The sequence below is a fragment of the Notolepis coatsorum genome (genome assembly GCF_963971535.1).
Source record: "Notolepis coatsorum genome assembly, chromosome: 1".
Taxonomy (NCBI): domain Eukaryota; kingdom Metazoa; phylum Chordata; class Actinopteri; order Aulopiformes; family Paralepididae; genus Notolepis; species Notolepis coatsorum.
The window spans coordinates 179,731,052-179,747,870 of NC_140165.1; the positions used below are offsets into that span (position 1 = coordinate 179,731,052).

Below are 16,819 nucleotides of genomic sequence, written 5' to 3' on the forward strand. Positions count from 1 at the left end.
ACTGCACTTATTATCATCTTTTCTCTGCATTCTGGATTGTGTGACAGTCACATACATTGTGTTTATGTTCAGTATGTAACATAAATCTAGGGCCCTATAAAATCCGTTTTTATCTTTTCCAGTTTTCGGATTAGAATTTTCCTGTTTTCGGATTTCTCGTTTTATTAAAGAAAATTGGATTTAAGTTTAACCCAAAAAAAACAACAATACAAAATCATGTTTTTAACTAACTTTAATAACAGTACAACAGTGCCAGTGCAGTGCAATAACTAAATAATTATTAAATAATACAAAATAATTATTTATTTGTTTAAAATAAATCAGAAAAAAAATAATGTACAGTAACTAATTTCTTTCAAAGGGATGCCCTTTAAAGGTTCATGCTTCTCCCCATCTCTGGCTGACATCACCATTGTGATACATGTTGGTTAGGCACTTTGTGTTTTCCTCAGTGAGGGATTCTCTTTTGTCGGTCAGCAGCGTTTTGTACTTGCTGAAGCTTCTCTCTGTATAATACTTTTTTAAGTTTAAATATCAACATTATCTGGCCATCCTCAGTAATACTATCAAACTCCTCTGACCTCATCTGCACACACACACACACACACACACTATAAACACACACACACACTATAAAAACGAACTGGATATTTGGACTGTAACATTTGGCTACTTGAGAGAGAGGGGGGGGAGAGAGAGAGAGACTCTCATTACGCACAAATCCCACCAGGCGCGGGCATCGTGCGTGGCCTGGCACACCGAGTCCCACTTCAGAGTGGGCGGAAGTGCACGGAGGAAGTGCACGGAGGAAGGCACGTTTACATTGGAACAGCTGTAAATGCCTAGTCTATATGCAAAGTCAGTCCCTGTTTGAAGATTTTAAGATTTCCAGTTCCAGTGTTCTATTGTCCATTTTGCATGTATAACCAGTTATTATAATTAATTAGAATGTCAGAATTCATTTTAGAATGATGATCAGTGTGACTGTACTCCTGAAAAAGTATAGTATGGTTTATTTGTATTGGGAAAGATACAGACACATTAGCTGGTTGAACAACATCTATATGTGTGGTAATAATGCAGATATTGAGTGTATTTCTGTGAAAATGCGTGTGGCGCACGCCTCTGAATCCAACCAAAGCAATTGACCTGTCTCAAAACCCTGCCCCTTTTCTTGATCCTCCAATCACAACTGTCGCTTACCTCGGACAAACCAAGTTTGTCCGAGGTAAGCGACAGTTGTGATTGGAGGATCAAGAAAAGGGGCAGGGTTTTGAGACAGGTCAATTGTATTCGCTTCCTGCCCACGCGCGGCTGGTGGGAACAGCGACGCCTGTTAACATGGGAGCGAAAGTGAAACTCTGATCGCCCGTCACGCCCGCGTCCCGCGCCTGGTGGGATTCGTGCGTGGTGGGATTCGTGCATGGTGGGATTCGTGCGTGACTATTATGGAGCGTGGAATGACTTTGGTAGCTGTCATTGCTGTGTCTCCGTAGACCATGCAGAGTCACCATCTTAAAGTCGTAGTGAAGATTGATTTATATGAAAACCGATTTATGTATAATTTAAGCAAATTCCGAGATAATTCAGAATTTTGTGTTAATATCTAAATTACGTGAAATCCTCCGCGATTCAACGATCGCGGATTCCATAGGGCCCTACAAAAATCTTAATATGTTTGGGGCCCGGGGATTATAGTATGAACATTTGGTGGTTTGGCTTTGTGACTCTTGTGTCACACTTTGCGTCTGAATGCAAGAACATTTTAACTACATTTTAGCAAAAGATGGGAGTAATGGAAAGCTTGGAAAAGATGGGAGTAACCGAAAGCCCTAAATGCATTTTTCAATGTAAACCTCACGTCTGCCCAAGAGGGCAAACATTTGTACTGAATCGGGATATCCGATTTAAAGAAATGTGGCTATAAAACGTTAAATTGGTTGTATACAGAGTCCCAAATAACCAAGAGTTAAGCTTGTCTGAACATTTATGAGTTATACAGTGATGTAGTTATCAGAAAAGTAAACCGACTATAGTGCTATGTCTTTTCTGTGTAAGGAAACCATACCTTTTTATGGATGCGTTCATCTTAATTTCGATGGAAACTGAATAAACAAGTCTGCACAGATGCCGTGACATTTAATAAAATTTTCTTTTCAGTTCTTCACTTCTTTATAAAATAGACTAAAAGATATGGGGGGAACAATAATATAATATTATTCATTCTATATGTTACAGACTGTTGGCCAAAAACACCTCCCCTGGAGTTTTAAGCTAGGCTAACTCTGGAGAAGACGGTAAGCACAAACACGCACCACTCTCTCCTAAAGCTAGAAATCTGGGAGAGAACCCTCGATTTTGCCGATGTCATCTGTAGATGTAAAGTCTGGGACTGTTTCATAGACAAATGAACATGGAACTGACCATAATTTATGGTCAGTGTGAGCTAATGAGGTTTCAATTCTGGTTCAGACCTGTCTGCAAAACAAGTTTCAACCTCATTTGGGTATGAGAGCTAAACACTTTTACATCCAGAGGACAACACAAATGTATATTTTCTCTTATAACAAAAGAGTGGTGCATGTTCACAGACCATTGACCAAACTATCCTGGGGCAAAGAAATAGCATACATAGCATGTACTGTACAGTATGTGAATTCTTAAAATGGGTGGAATTCCCCTTTCATCGCCCTCTAATCCACCATCCCCACCCCCTCTCCACTCTGCACTGTGGTCCAGTGACCGTTGTTCCCAGAAAGCATGGAGACCCAGTGGGAGGGCTTCCCAGTTTCTGACTGTGGCCTCTTCAAGGGGGCTTCCTTTTAGTCTTGGTTGGAGTTGGAACGTTTCCCTAGTATAGATACGGTCCAAGTATTGGGGCTATTTGCACAGGCATTGTGTCAGAAAAAGCTGCCCAATCCCTTTGTGAATTCGCCCCTCAGACTGTTGCATTAAGTTGTTGATGGAAGACTTCGACTGTTGCCTGTGTTCTGTGTTGTTGATGGAAGACTCCGACTGTTGCCTGTGTTGTTGATGGAAGACTCCGACTGTTGCCTGTGTTGTTGATGGAAGACTCCGACTGTTGCCTGTGTTGTTGATGGAAGACTCCGACTGTTGCCTGTGTTCTGTGTTGTTGATGGAAGACTCCGACTGTTGCCTGTGTTGTTGATGGAAGACTCCGACTGTTGCCTGTGTTGTTGATGGAAGACTCCGACTGTTGCCTGTGTTCTGTGTTGTTGATGGGAGACTCCTCTCTCTGATGGAAGCACCCTCTCTCTGTTGGCACACTGGAGAGGGGATCGAGCAGGCTACCATGGCCAGTTTGGCCCACTAATTTTCATCGGACATTACCAGAGACATTTTTATTATGTCAGACTTCAACATATTTTCCCGGTATAAAAAACACTTACTGGATTACTGGATAACGGAAACTCTGTTGTGTAAAAATTGGCATAATTTCCACTGAGACAACTGTCACTTCCATGGAAAGATCGTCATGGCAGCCACTGACACATTTGGCAGTTACTTGACTCCTTGTAAAAGGGCTTTCCATTGGCTAGCTTTGGCCTCTCTCTCTCTCTGTTTTTAACACCTGCAGAAGTCCTCAGTCTTTCGGTGCACACTTGATCCAACATATTTTCAATAAAAATTAGTAACTCTTGATAAAGAACTGTTTATCCTAGCTAAGACCTTTTAACACATTGGTTGCCAACAACGAGAAATCTCATTGTTGACCGCCATGCGTTGGTTGCCAATAGCGCGATTTCTCGTTATTTAATCGTTATTTCTTTTATTAGCGATATCCATTCATTTTTCATCCGTCCAGCCTGACATTATCATTGGGAATGGCTCTGAGCTCGAAAAGGGCAAATACCGCCGCCAATCGTCTCCCGGATGGTAATGCACATCATTGGATTGGATTGAGTGAAAAAGTGCATCAGAGAAATACTCCGGTCCAGGATTTCTCTGGCAAGCAGTGTCGTGTTACCAGATTCACTGGTGAGGCTGGAAGCAGCTTGGATTATGCATTTCGGACTATAACGTTGGATCAATAAACGCGATCAATATTTGGAATGGCGATCAGGAATTGGATTCATCTTTTTGCAGAACATCTGATCTGAGGTAAGGAATCTATGTTACCAGTTTTGGGTTAATCAGAGTTGTTTTTCACAGATTTCACAATGTGTGTGTGTGTGGGGTTAGGCGCTGTGCGCGGCACGAATAAATGATTTTTCAGCCCGCTTTTGTATCGTGCATAAGAACACAAATACTCTCGGTAATCTAGCGTTTATTTGAAAACGATTCATAAATCAGCCGGAAAATGACAACGTGTTTTGTGTATTCCAGTAAATGGCTATTTTCACGGCATTTCTCTGAAATTTGCTCTAGAGCAAAAAGGTAGGGTTTACTTTTAAGCAAGGCCTGAAGGTGTGGTATCAATGTTTAATGCACAGTGTGAAGAGGTTGCATCATGTGTGTATCAATGTGGTATCTGTTTAATGCACAGTGTGAAGAGGTTGCATCATGTGGTATCAATGTGGTATCTGTTTAACACTATGGCGTCCGTCCACGTATATATACGTGTTTCGAAAAAGAGCGTTGTGGACCAGAGCCACGAGTATATACGTGACGAGTTGTTATTGTTTTATTCCGTATTTATAACGCTTCTTAGGTACCCGATCCACTAGCAGGATCTTTTCACATATTTGATTTTTGAAACATGCAGTAACGGCCAGACCCGCTTAGGGGTGCCATCGCTCCACTGCAGTATCATTATGTGGATTTAAAAAAAATGCAAGTACAGTTCTGTGGGCGGATCATAGATCCTTGATCCCAGCCGAACATCCTCCATCTTGGATCAGCTTGCCGAGCGTTTTTTTCAGCATGGAATAATGGGATTTATGATTAGCCAATGTGCATATCGATCTACCAGAATCTGATGACTGGTGAGTAAATGCTGCCGGCGATCACATGGCCTGACGGTAGGATAATATTACCCCAAATTACAGCTGGATTGGACATTGTTTTATAACGTAACGTGATCGATCAATGAAAATGCTATATTGAACGCACACTGTATTGCTAATCAATAATAGTAATCGGCGTTCCCCGCCACCCCCATTTCATCCATAGATGCTCTGTAATAGTCCGGATGCTACGCAGTTTGTTTTATTTCATTCGTATATATACAGCAGAAATGGCGTTTGATATAACGGCGCCAACGTTTAGCCTTTTTTGCAGCCTCCTATAGAAAAGCCTAGACGAAAAGTGCGATATACCTTATATTCACGAAGCTATAAAATGACAACCAACCGATGGATTTTTATTTTCTTTAAGCCATTATGAAGGCACGGTTTATGCACTCAAGTGACAATGAGAATGGACAGATAGCAATACTATAAATTATATATAAAGCTCTTAGAAAGTACATCGGTTTGTTTACAATCTGCTGTCCTCTGAGGCCTAAATCGCCGCGCCCCGCCGATCGCCATAGTGTTAATGCACAGTGTGAAGAGGTTGCATCATGTGGTATAAATGTGGTATCAATTTAATGCACAGTGTGAAGAGGTTGCATCATGTGGTATAAATGTGGTATCTGTTTAATGCACAGTGTGAAGAGGTTGCATCATGTGGGTATCAATGTGGTATCTGTTTAACACATTCACTAGCTACGCCAGCTTTCCATTACACACTTTCACTGTGCGTCATGTTGTTTGTAGAGCTAAATCTATATTTATATTATAGCTATGGATACAATATATCATGGTCATTTTACAGTAAGAACCTTCCGTTCAAGAAGCAAAAAAGAAAAAAAAATTCCATCCATACGTTCCCGTTTTATACCGTGGTGAATATGAGTGTTATTTCGGAATGATCGGGGCTAATTCCTGTAAGGCTATTTATAAGCCGCGACGTGTATTATACCAAATCCATTGCCGTTTTGTCCCTACACACGCTACAATTAAAAAAATCAAATGCATATGATCGGTATTATGTTTCATCATGAATGCATGAAAGGGGGGGGGGGGGTCGTTTCTGATTAATTGATTGCCAATAACGGCATTCGTTATTACCACAACATACGCTGATCAGGGGGATGGCTATGAAATCCTTGCACGATCAAGCTGAAATTGATGATAATTTGTCCTTACCTGTAGCCGGTGGGATTCCAAAAAGAATATTCCAATTATCTGATTGCCATCTGGTAGATCATATGTCCATTTGGCCCACGACATAACCCACCACAGCATAATGAATCGGGGGGCCCGAAAACTATTCAATGCGATCGGGTGAAGCCCTACAGTAGGTTCAGGTTAGTAGAAAAGAGCGCCTGGAGCATTTTCAGTGTGGCACCCGGTCTGGAACAGGGGTTACTGCATTCTCGATACAGCGCCACTAGCAGGTTCGTTGGCCGGTACTGCACCTTTGTAGTCCCAATATGCCTTTTCCAGGCAAAATACAGTTCTGTGACATTGAATAGGGTATTAAAAGCGAATAAAAGAAAAAACAATTCAAAAACATATATATATATATATATATATATATGTTTTTGGCCATCAACCGCTGGCTCCCAATAACGTATATATACGTGGTTGGCCAGGAATGTGTTAATGCACAGTGTGAAGAGGTTGCATCATGTGGTATCAATGTGGTATCTGTTTAACAGGTTGAGTGCCAGCCTCCGTGTCCTATTTACCCCGTTGAGTGCCACCACCCACTTCAATGATAGCGCTCTCATATTTGCGAACGCATAAACTCTCCCATTCTTCGCCAGGCATTGTACCCTTCTTATACCATCCTCTGCCAGCTCTATTTGTCTATGGAGATGTTCACCTACTTTGCAGGGCTATAACTTTTTAAATTGTATTGCTAAATTGACATTACTATGGCCCATTCAACATCGATTAGCTATTGTTCAGGGTGTAGGAACGTTTTACTTTTTCATTCACACATTCATACTAAAATACCGTCCAGAGTATAAATATGTTTTTATCGTTTTCTGCAGTAATTCATAGAACGTGAGTTATAGCCATTTATGCATATATTACATCATCAAATGCAGTTTGCTAGCGATTGACGTCAGATTAACATTTTTAATTGTACAAGGTCCTAAACGTCATGACTCATCATCTGCTGGTGACCGGAGGGGGGGGGGGGGGGGGTCGTTTATAATGCAATGAATCATGTAGTATGGGTGATATATTGATCATAGCAGTTTGTATGGATAATAATAATCAAAAACGCTGAAACTCACCGCAGCTTCCTCTTACTGTTGGGTGATCAGCGTGGAGCAAAAAGATCGCTATTATGGGATGTTGATCTAGATGAACCATTTCCGGGTTGTATAATACTATATACGTCCAAATAACGTTGTTTATTGAGTTATGGCAACTGATCGATTATCCAGTGTGTCGAGATGGAGCCCCGGGAGCGATAGCGAGTGGCGGACGGAATAGGGGGGACACCAAGCACTTCCGGCCCCACTTCCCCACTTCCGGTTGGCCGATCGGCCACCAGGTGGCGATATTGAACTGTTGGAGAGTTGAGTGGAGATCCACAGCACCCGTCAAGGATCCGTCGGTGAAATATGAATACCATGACGAAAATTTGAAATATTAATGGCGAGGAATGCAGGCCTGTACACTGCGATGATATGATCGCGAATTGCCCCTTTAATTGGCCGTTGCGATTGGTAAATATTATCTGGGGGCGGGCTTGCGAGTAGTGCTTTCAAGCCTTGCATTCGCATTTCACTCCTAAATTATCCAAGGCGTGTGATGACGCCACTCACGCGAGCTGTCAGTGCGACACAATGTCGTGGTGCTATGAAAGAATCTGTCGGCAATGAATGAACTTACTGCGATCACAGATAGCCTGAGTGAAAAAAAAGATTTGCGTGTGGAGTGAATCTAGGTCACGCTATATACTTGGTACTTGTAGTCTATCGTGCGATTAAAGACCATGTCCCTATCTGCGTAGTCTATACATCCAACACCAAATCCCATAATTCCTAGCAAAACGAAACTGAATGTGGCCTCTCTTCCTTTCAATATGGACTATTGCATCGCCAAAGAAGCACCTCATTTCAATACATTTAAGATACAAATTTTGCTCTGCAAGAACAACGGAGTGGATATCAGTCCATCTTATGACAACCACGTCCGATGTGGAGAGATGATAAGATGATGATGATTGACGTGATGATGTGATGATTGATTGACGGGGACACGGACACTTCTAACGTTCAGGTTCAGCCATGCATTAGGTGAGTAGTAGTAGTAGCCCACTATTAGGACGTGAAATACTGTCTACTTAAATTTATAAAATATCAACCTATCTATCTATCTAATAATGAGACAATATGCAAATAAGATAATACTAATAATTGTCACGGTGTCCCCGTATATGAAATGAAAGTGGCTTGCAACTTTACTGGCTGTCACAAACAGTTTATTTCTCGTTTAGCATAGTATTACATTCCACTTCTATAAACAATCAAAGTCCTACCGTAAGAGCCTCATACGGGTCAATTAAACCTTTTTGATTAGTCTTTCCTTCGAGCTAAGTTGGACTGAACATTTCACTGTCAAAAGCGCAAATGTAAATAAGGTTGCATCGCAACACGGTTTTCAAAATAAAGGTCACATATACAAATACCTCTCAATTCTTACTAAAAAAATGTCCCGGATATACATAAACATTAATTGGCATAGATCTCTATAAACGGCCCAACACATTGATCACTTTAGGCACACCCTGAAACCAGTAACATCACAAATATGAAGCAGGTAATTACCCATACAAATAATAAACCTTTCATGGGGTTATTTACAATAATAATTCATTTGATTTCTAAAGCACTTTTCATTGTGAAACAAATGTATGCAGAGTTTCTTGTCCTCCTGATTAATGCAATGGTGTGTGTGTGTTGTGGTGATCTCATTCAAGGAGCACTACACAAGCGCGCGCACACACACACACACTTTCTCGGTTGGTTCATTATAAAAGATACAAACCTGAAAACAAACGCACTTAAATGTTAAATAAAAGGACCACAGTAATGAGGCAGGAGGAACATATTTTTTTAATAATGGTAAAATTGTTATTTAAAAATTTGCCCCTAAAAAATATTTTTTGCCCCTAAATGTCTCATTTAGGGGCAAGTGTGCCCCTAGTGAAAAAGCTTAGCGTACAGCCCTGGAATGACGTCTTAATCCGTCAATGGCGGAGAATGGGTTAAATTATGGCTATGTGTCTAATCTGGCCGTCGCTTATCAATGACTTGTTTGCAGTCAACATTGTCGAAACGGATTGTTTTTTAATCAGTTCATTTCCGTTTTATACCATTTTGAAAAACGCTTGTTTCTTGAAACTTCCAGAAGATTTCAGAAGTTTCTGTGATAAACGCCCTTTACTGTAATACACAAAACACGTTGTCATTTTTCTGCCTATTTATGAATTGTTTTCAAATAAACACTAGATTATCGATAGTATATGTGTACTTATGCACGCTATAGAAGCGGGCTGAAAAATCAATTCTCTTATTTCCTGATCGCACACACACACACACACACACACTAAGGCTGTCCCCGAACCCTGTTTTTGGGATTTGAACTTCGTCAGGGTTTTTCGAACGAACGTTCGAACCTTCGTTTTTAATTAAAAAAAAATAAGTTTCAATATTTGTTATTTTTTTATTTAATTTTTTTTTTACTATCCTCAAACTAAATCCTCAATTTTAATAAAGTGATTAATCTGATAAAATTTGTATTTTTTTTTATTAAATCAACTTTCCAGCCCCAGACCCAGCCCAGGGAGAAGCCCCAACCCAACTAAATCAATTAAATCAACTTTCCTTTAATGAATATAACTCATCAGTTTCTTTTAATACTATAATATTAGTGTAGCCTAATCTTTATCTGCAACTGTGAAGAAAACCCCCATTGGTTTAAACAGAATACATTTTTTATTTATTTTTTTTATTAAAAAAAAATTCGAATATTGATTTTAGAATTCGAATGCCAGCCTAACAAACGAAGGTTTGAACGTTCGAACGTTTGGGCTCAGCCCTAACACACACACACATACACACATAGGGCCCACGTTGATATCTTTGTGAAAAAAGCTCAGATTATCCTAAGACTGGTAAAATAGATTCCTTACCTCAGATCAGATGTTCTCCAAAAATATTATTCCAATTCCTGATCGCCATTCCAAATATCCATCGCGTTTATTGATCCAACGCTGGGTGGTCGAAACACCGATTCCACGCTGTTCTGATGGTCCAGAATGAATCCGATCGTCTCGGGTGACTTGCCTGAGAAGTAAAATGGGGAAGCAGGATTTTTTTCCCCCATGCTTTTCATTCAGTCTAATCCAATGGGGTGCAGTACCACAGGGAGAGACGATAGGGGGCGGTATTTTCCCAATGGAGCTCAGAGAGAGTTCCAGTGGTAACGGGAGGCTAGATTGATGAAATGTTAATGCACAGTGCGAAGAGGTTGCATAATGTGGTATCTGTTTAATGCACAGTGTGAAGAGGTTGCAGGAATCATGCAGCACCCTTGTAGAAGTTGGCAGCCTACCAATCATCTCCTCACAGCTTGGAGTGCTGTACTCGCACACATGCTCTACTCACCCAGTGGCACGTTACATTTTTCTCTTCAATGATTCATATTCCTCTTTTAGTTTTTATCAATGATTCAATGACGAGTCAATAGTAAAGTCTCAAAGTGCCAGAAGTGAAATTAATACCTTCATTGAAGAGATATAACCTTGTCATCCGAGACTGTTCTAATGCTTATCACTATCCCAATATCCCAGAGAGGAACAGTCTAGCTAACTTGGTACACTGACTGCACCATCCAATGCGGACATGCAGAGCCCTGGGCTACAGTGCTGTCCCTGTATGTGAGTGCAGCAAGACTATGCCCAGCCTAAGTAAATATCATCATGCTCCGCTGAATGTACCCAAACACAAACTCCCCCATAGCTAGCAGTTAGCTAAACAAACTAGAGGTGACAGCCATTTTCTCATTTAAGACCACAATGTCCCAGGTTGATACGGTAAGACCACTCCTCCTTACTAGCTTCACATTTGCTCCTCAGTCAGTCTCTCAACAGTTAATAAAACTCCATGCCACAGTCCAGTGCTTGATTATGCATAACGAGATGAACAGTAGTTTAAACATTAGTTTTCAATATTGCGGTCTATAAATCTACATTTTCTGGGATCTCTGTTGAAAATAATTGAAATCTGTGATGTCATGACATTTCTTACAGTACTTCAGTGTTTCTCAAACAATGGGGGTGACAGCTTTACATGGAACGTCCACATGATAAGACACAGCCTAGGAAGACCAACTGAGAAGTGTCATTGATTAGAGTTTATCTAATAGCCTACAGTACATATTATAGATGCAAATGTATTGCTAGAAAAACCTGTATTCCCGTTAAGGGATTTGTAATTTTCTGAGAGTTTGGACCCTCTTGTTGCCTCTTTCTGAGCATATCCTCCCCCTGCGGCGTGGTTCCCAGCTCCTACTGTTATTTCCTGAAGCCTATTGTACCGGAGTTAGCTTGATCCCCTTCCATCTGCCCTGCTCTCTCTCTCCCTCTATTATGTCTCCTCTATCTCTCCCTCTCTATTAGCTTTCTCCCTCACTCTCTCTTTCTCTCTACCTCTATCTATATATTTTTTTTCTTTCTCTCACTCTCTCTTCTCCCCCTCTCTCCCTCACTCACTCTCTTTCTGTACTGTATTGTACCCATTCTGCAATCTGTTAATAACATTTTCAATCAATCTCTCCCTCTACGTATATCTCTATCTTACTCTTTTCTCTATCTATATATCCCTCTATTTGTCCCTCTTTCTCCCACAATATACATCTATATTCGCTCTCCCTTTTATCTTCTATCTCCTACAGTATATAATATATATATCTCCCTATATTTATTCTCTCTCCCTCTCTTCTCTCTCCCTATATATATATCTCCATCTATATAAATATCTTCTCTCCCTCTATATCTCTCCTCTCTCTCTCTACCCCCCCCCCCCCCTACTACACTGCTCCTCTTTTCTCTAGCGTCTGGGCCTAGCTTGCCTGCGCAGCATAACAACATTAAGAATCTCTGTGAGCCTCCACTGTGTAGCTCCTCTCAGCTCGGTTGCAGTTAGCGACACACAAGACTCTCCTGTGGATTCCTGGAGTAGCGGCACACTGTCCCGGTCACCCGCTGAGGCTTGTGTGTGTGTGTGTTGGCATAGTCTACAGCATGGTAAGTGTAACCTGTCACATGTCCTGTGATGGAAGCTAGACTAGGCAGCATGTCATACCTGTTTTCTGTAGCTAATAACTTTAACCTGCCTTGTGGGGCCAATGCATTTCACCCAGTGTGCTGTTCAGTCCAGCTGCTTAACATGGTTTCTGTCTGATCTTGCCTACATATTAGCAGCATATTACGGGAGCGTGCCTATGTTCCCACAGCCCCATGTTCCCATATTTCCCTTTTTCATACATTTTTACCTGATTTTATCCCCCTTTCTCTTAATTTGGTAGCCAATTACACCCAACCTAGTATCCAATTGTCCTCTGGTACTGGTAGTAGTGGGTTCGTCCGGGAACATAGGGCTGTGGGACCATTGGGCTGTGGGAACATGGGGCCTAATTTTGAGTTAAAAGAAAATCTTAGAAATGTGGGACCATTGGGCTGTGGGAACATGGGGCTGACCCTGATATTACTCCGTTTTCTAGGATGATTCATACTCAGGATGACTTACCTGGATCCAGTCTGTGTGCAGCTCTGCATGCAGTATAGCTTGTCTTTAGATTCACATCTCCTTGCTGGCACTGTTGCTGTAGGTCAAAGGGATTTTTATATTGACTGCTGCTGCTGGCTGGTTTGACTGAATAGGGGCCACCGCTGGCAGGCAGATGTTCCTATGATTGCGGCTCCAGTATAGACTGTGGTTGGAGACTGGAGAGACTGAGCTGTGGGCGGGGAAGATGGATTTTAAAGGTCATACGGAGGGGTTACTACTGGTACATACATGGGCTAGCACAGTGTTCAAGTGTTTGAAGTGTGTGTGGGGTCTCGTATTTAAAGGTAGAATCTGCAATGCCGTCATTGCAGTGAAAAGAGCCAAAAGAGCCCCACTTGCCATTGCACTCTGTTTAAATGTTTTGTTTTGGTCTGTTGCATGTGTTGGGAGTTTATTATTATTTATTATACTGTGAATTATTCAGATCTCTCCTGGCAGAGCCTAAGGTGTGGCCAGCAACAAGAACCCCTCCCCCTATCCCCACTCAATGGACCTGTCTCAAAACCCTGCCCCTTTTCTTGATCCTCCAATCACAACTGTCGCTTACCTCGGACAAACTTGGTTTGTCCGAGGTAAGCGACAGTTGTGATTGGAGGATCAAGAAAAGGGGCAGGGTTTTGAGACAGGTCAATTCCAACCCACACATCAGACAAAAACCAAACATTTGAAACGTGTGAAAAAAGTGTGATACAGTCCCAAGCAATCAGCATAGAGGTAGCTGATTAACGTTATTACTTATTACAGATCCTACCTTTTAGTCTGGCATCATAGACACTGCACAGTTGGCTAATCATCCATTCCAAGTATGGCCTACTGCATACGGCTGTGTGTGTGTGTTTATGTGCACATGTATTTTTCTTCTGTTTGTTTTATGTGGCCGTCTGTGTGTTTGGGCACCAAGATTAGAGGAGTGGTGTGGAGGCCGGAGGTGGAGGGCTGGAAAGATTAGTAGGAAGACGACAATTACGGTGCAGTAGCTGCAGTTGTTGTTGGAGCTGAGGCCAGGGATGTCCCACACCAAAAGCCACATCACGCACTACTGATATTAGCACATATTTAAAGGAAAATGTAAACCTTTAGCACCTATGTCTATCATCTGGCATTATACCCTTGATGTGGGTTACAGCTCTCCCAACTTCAGTTCCCCAGCTACAGTTCAGTTCCTCAGCTACAGTTCAGTTCCCCAGCTACAGTTCAGTTCCTCAGCTGCAGTTCAGTTCTCTAGCTGCAGTTCAGTTCCTCAGCTACAGTTCAGTTCCTCAGCTGCAGTTCAGTTCTCTAGCTGCAGTTCAGTTCCTCAGCTACAGTTCAGTTCCTCAGCTACAGTTCAGTTCCCCAGCTACAGTTCAGTTCCTCAGCTACAGTTCAGTTCCTCAGCTGCAGTTCAGTTCTCTACCTGCAGTTCAGTTCCTCAGCTGCAGTTCAGTTCCTCAGCTGCAGTTCAGTTCCTCAGCTACAGTTCAGTTCTCCAGCTACAGTTCAGTTCCCCAGCTACAGTTCAGTTCTCTAGCTACAGTTCAGTTCCTCAGCTACAGTTCAGTTCCTCAGCTACAGTTCAGTTCCTCAGCTACAGTTCAGTTCCTCAGCTACAGTTCAGTTCCTCAGCTACAGTTCAGTTCCCCAGCTACAGTTCAGTTCCTCAGCTACAGTTCAGTTCCTCAGCTACAGTTCAGTTCCCCAGCTACAGTTCAGTTATCTAGCTACAGTTCAGTTCCTCAGCTACAGTTCAGTTCCCCAGCTACAGTTCAGTTCCCCAGCTACAGTTCAGTTCCTCAGCTACAGTTCAGTTCCTCAGCTACAGTTCAGTTCTCTAGCTACAGTTCAGTTCCTCATCTACAGTTCAGTTCCTCAGCTACAGTTCAGTTCCTCAGCTACAGTTCAGTTCCCCAGCTAGCTACAGTTCAGTTATCTAGCTACAGTTCAGTTCTCTAGCTACAGTTCAGTTCTCTAGCTACAGTTCAGTTCCTCAGCTACAGTTCAGTTCCTCAGCTACACTTCAGTTCTCTAGCTACAGTTCAGTTCTCTAGCTACAGTTCAGTTCCTCAGCTACAGTTCAGTTCCTCAGCTACAGTTCAATTCTCTAGCTACAGTTCAGTTCCTCAGCTACAGTTCAGTTCCTCAGCTACAGTTCAGTTCTCTAGCTACAGTTCAGTTCTCTAGCTACAGTTCAGTTCCTCAGCTACAGTTCAGTTCCTCAGCTACAGTTCAGTTCTCTAGCTACAGTTCAGTTCCTCAGCTACAGTTCAGTTCCTCAGCTACAGTTCAGTTCTCTAGCTACAGTTCAGTTCCTCAGCTACAGTTCAGTTCCTCAGCTACAGTTCAGTTCCTCAGCTACAGTTCAGTTCTCTAGCTACAGTTCAGTTCCTCAGCTACAGTTCAGTTCCTCAGCTACAGTTCAGTTCTCTAGCTACAGTTCAGTTCCTCAGCTGCAGTTCAGTTCCTCAGCTACAGTTCAGTTCTCTAGCTACAGTTCAGTTCCTCAGCTGCAGTTCAGTTCATCACCTACAGTTCAGTTATCTAGCTACAGTTCAGTTCCCCAGCTACAGTTAAGTTCTCTAGCTACAGTTCAGTTCCTCAGCTACAGTTCAGTTCCCCAGCTACAGTTCAGTTCCCCAGCTACAGTTCAGTTCCTCAGCTAGAGTTCAGTTCCTCAGCTACAGTTCAGTTCTCTAGCTACAGTTCAGTTCCTCAGCTACAGTTCAGTTCCTCAGCTACAGTTCAGTTCCTCAGCTACAGTTCAGTTCCCCAGCTAGCTACAGTTCAGTTCTCTAGCTACAGTTCAGTTCCTCAGCTACAGTTCAGTTCCTCAGCTACAGTTCAGTTCCTCAGCTACAGTTCAGTTCTCTAGCTACAGTTCAGTTCTCTAGCTACAGTTCAGTTCCTCAGCTACAGTTCAGTTCCTCAGCTACAGTTCAGTTCTCTAGCTACAGTTCAGTTCCTCAGCTACAGTTCAGTTCCTCAGCTACAGTTCAGTTCTCTAGCTACAGTTCAGTTATCTAGCTACAGTTCAGTTCCTCAGCTACAGTTCAGTTCTCTAGCTACAGTTCAGTTCTCTAGCTACAGTTCAGTTCCTCAGCTGCAGTTCAGTTCCTCAGCTACAGTTCAGTTCTCTAGCTACAGTTCAGTTCCTCAGCTGCAGTTCAGTTCCTCACCTACAGTTCAGTTCCTCAGCTACAGTTCAGTTCATCAGCTACAGTTCAGTTCCTCAGCTGCAGTTCAGTCCCTCAGCTGCAGTTCAGTTCCTCAGCTGCAGTTCAGTTCCCCAGCTACAGTTCAGTTCCTCATCTACAGTTCAGTTCCTCAGCTACAGTTCAGTTCCCCAGCTACAGTTCAGTTCCCCAGCTACAGTTCAGTTCCTCAGCTGCAGTTCAGTTCCCCAGCTACAGTTCAGTTCCTCAGCTACAGTTCAGTTCCTCAGCTACAGTTCAGTTCCCCAGCTACAGTTCAGTTCTCTAGCTGCAGTTCAGTTCCCCAGCTACAGTTCAGTTCTCTAGCTGCAGTTCAGTTCCCCAGCTACAGTTCAGTTCTCTAGCTACAGTTCAGTTCCTCAGCTGCAGTTCAGTTCTCTAGCTGCAGTTCAGTTCCTCAGCTACAGTTCAGTTCTCTAGCTACAGTTCAGTTCCTCAGCTACAGTTCAGTTCTCTAGCTACAGTTCAGTTCCTCAGCTACAGTTCAGTTCCTCAGCTACAGTTCAGTTCCTCAGCTACAGTTCAGTTCCTCAGCTGCAGTTCAGTTCTCTAGCTACAGTTCAGTTCCTCAGCTACAGTTCAGTTCCCCAGCTACAGTTCAGTTCCTCAGCTACAGTTCAGTTCCCCAGCTAGCTACAGTTCAGTTATCTAGCTACAGTTCAGTTCTCTAGCTACAGTTCAGTTCTCTAGCTACAGTTCAGTTCCTCAGCTACAGTTCAGTTCCTCAGCTACACTTCAGTTCTCTAGCTACAGTTCAGTTCTCTAGCTACAGTTCAGTTCCTCAGCTACAGTTCAGTTCCTCAGCTAC

General features: G+C 42.5%; 1 protein-coding gene across 2 annotated transcripts in view; it reads left to right on the forward strand.

Moving 5' to 3' along the window:
* Nucleotides 1-16,819, forward strand: part of LOC311241074 (septin-4-like) — a 293,309-nt gene that overhangs the window by 70,574 nt on the left and 205,916 nt on the right. Inside the window, exon 1 of one of the 2 annotated variants that reach the window (XM_084329753.1) lies at nt 12,172-12,279. The exons of the other annotated variant lie outside the window; for it this stretch is intronic. Coding sequence (XP_084185879.1) covers nt 12,277-12,279 — 3 coding nt within the window. The 5' untranslated portion in view covers nt 12,172-12,276. Of the gene's footprint in view, nt 1-12,171; nt 12,280-16,819 lie in introns of those variants that run through there. 2 annotated transcript variants of the gene reach the window in all.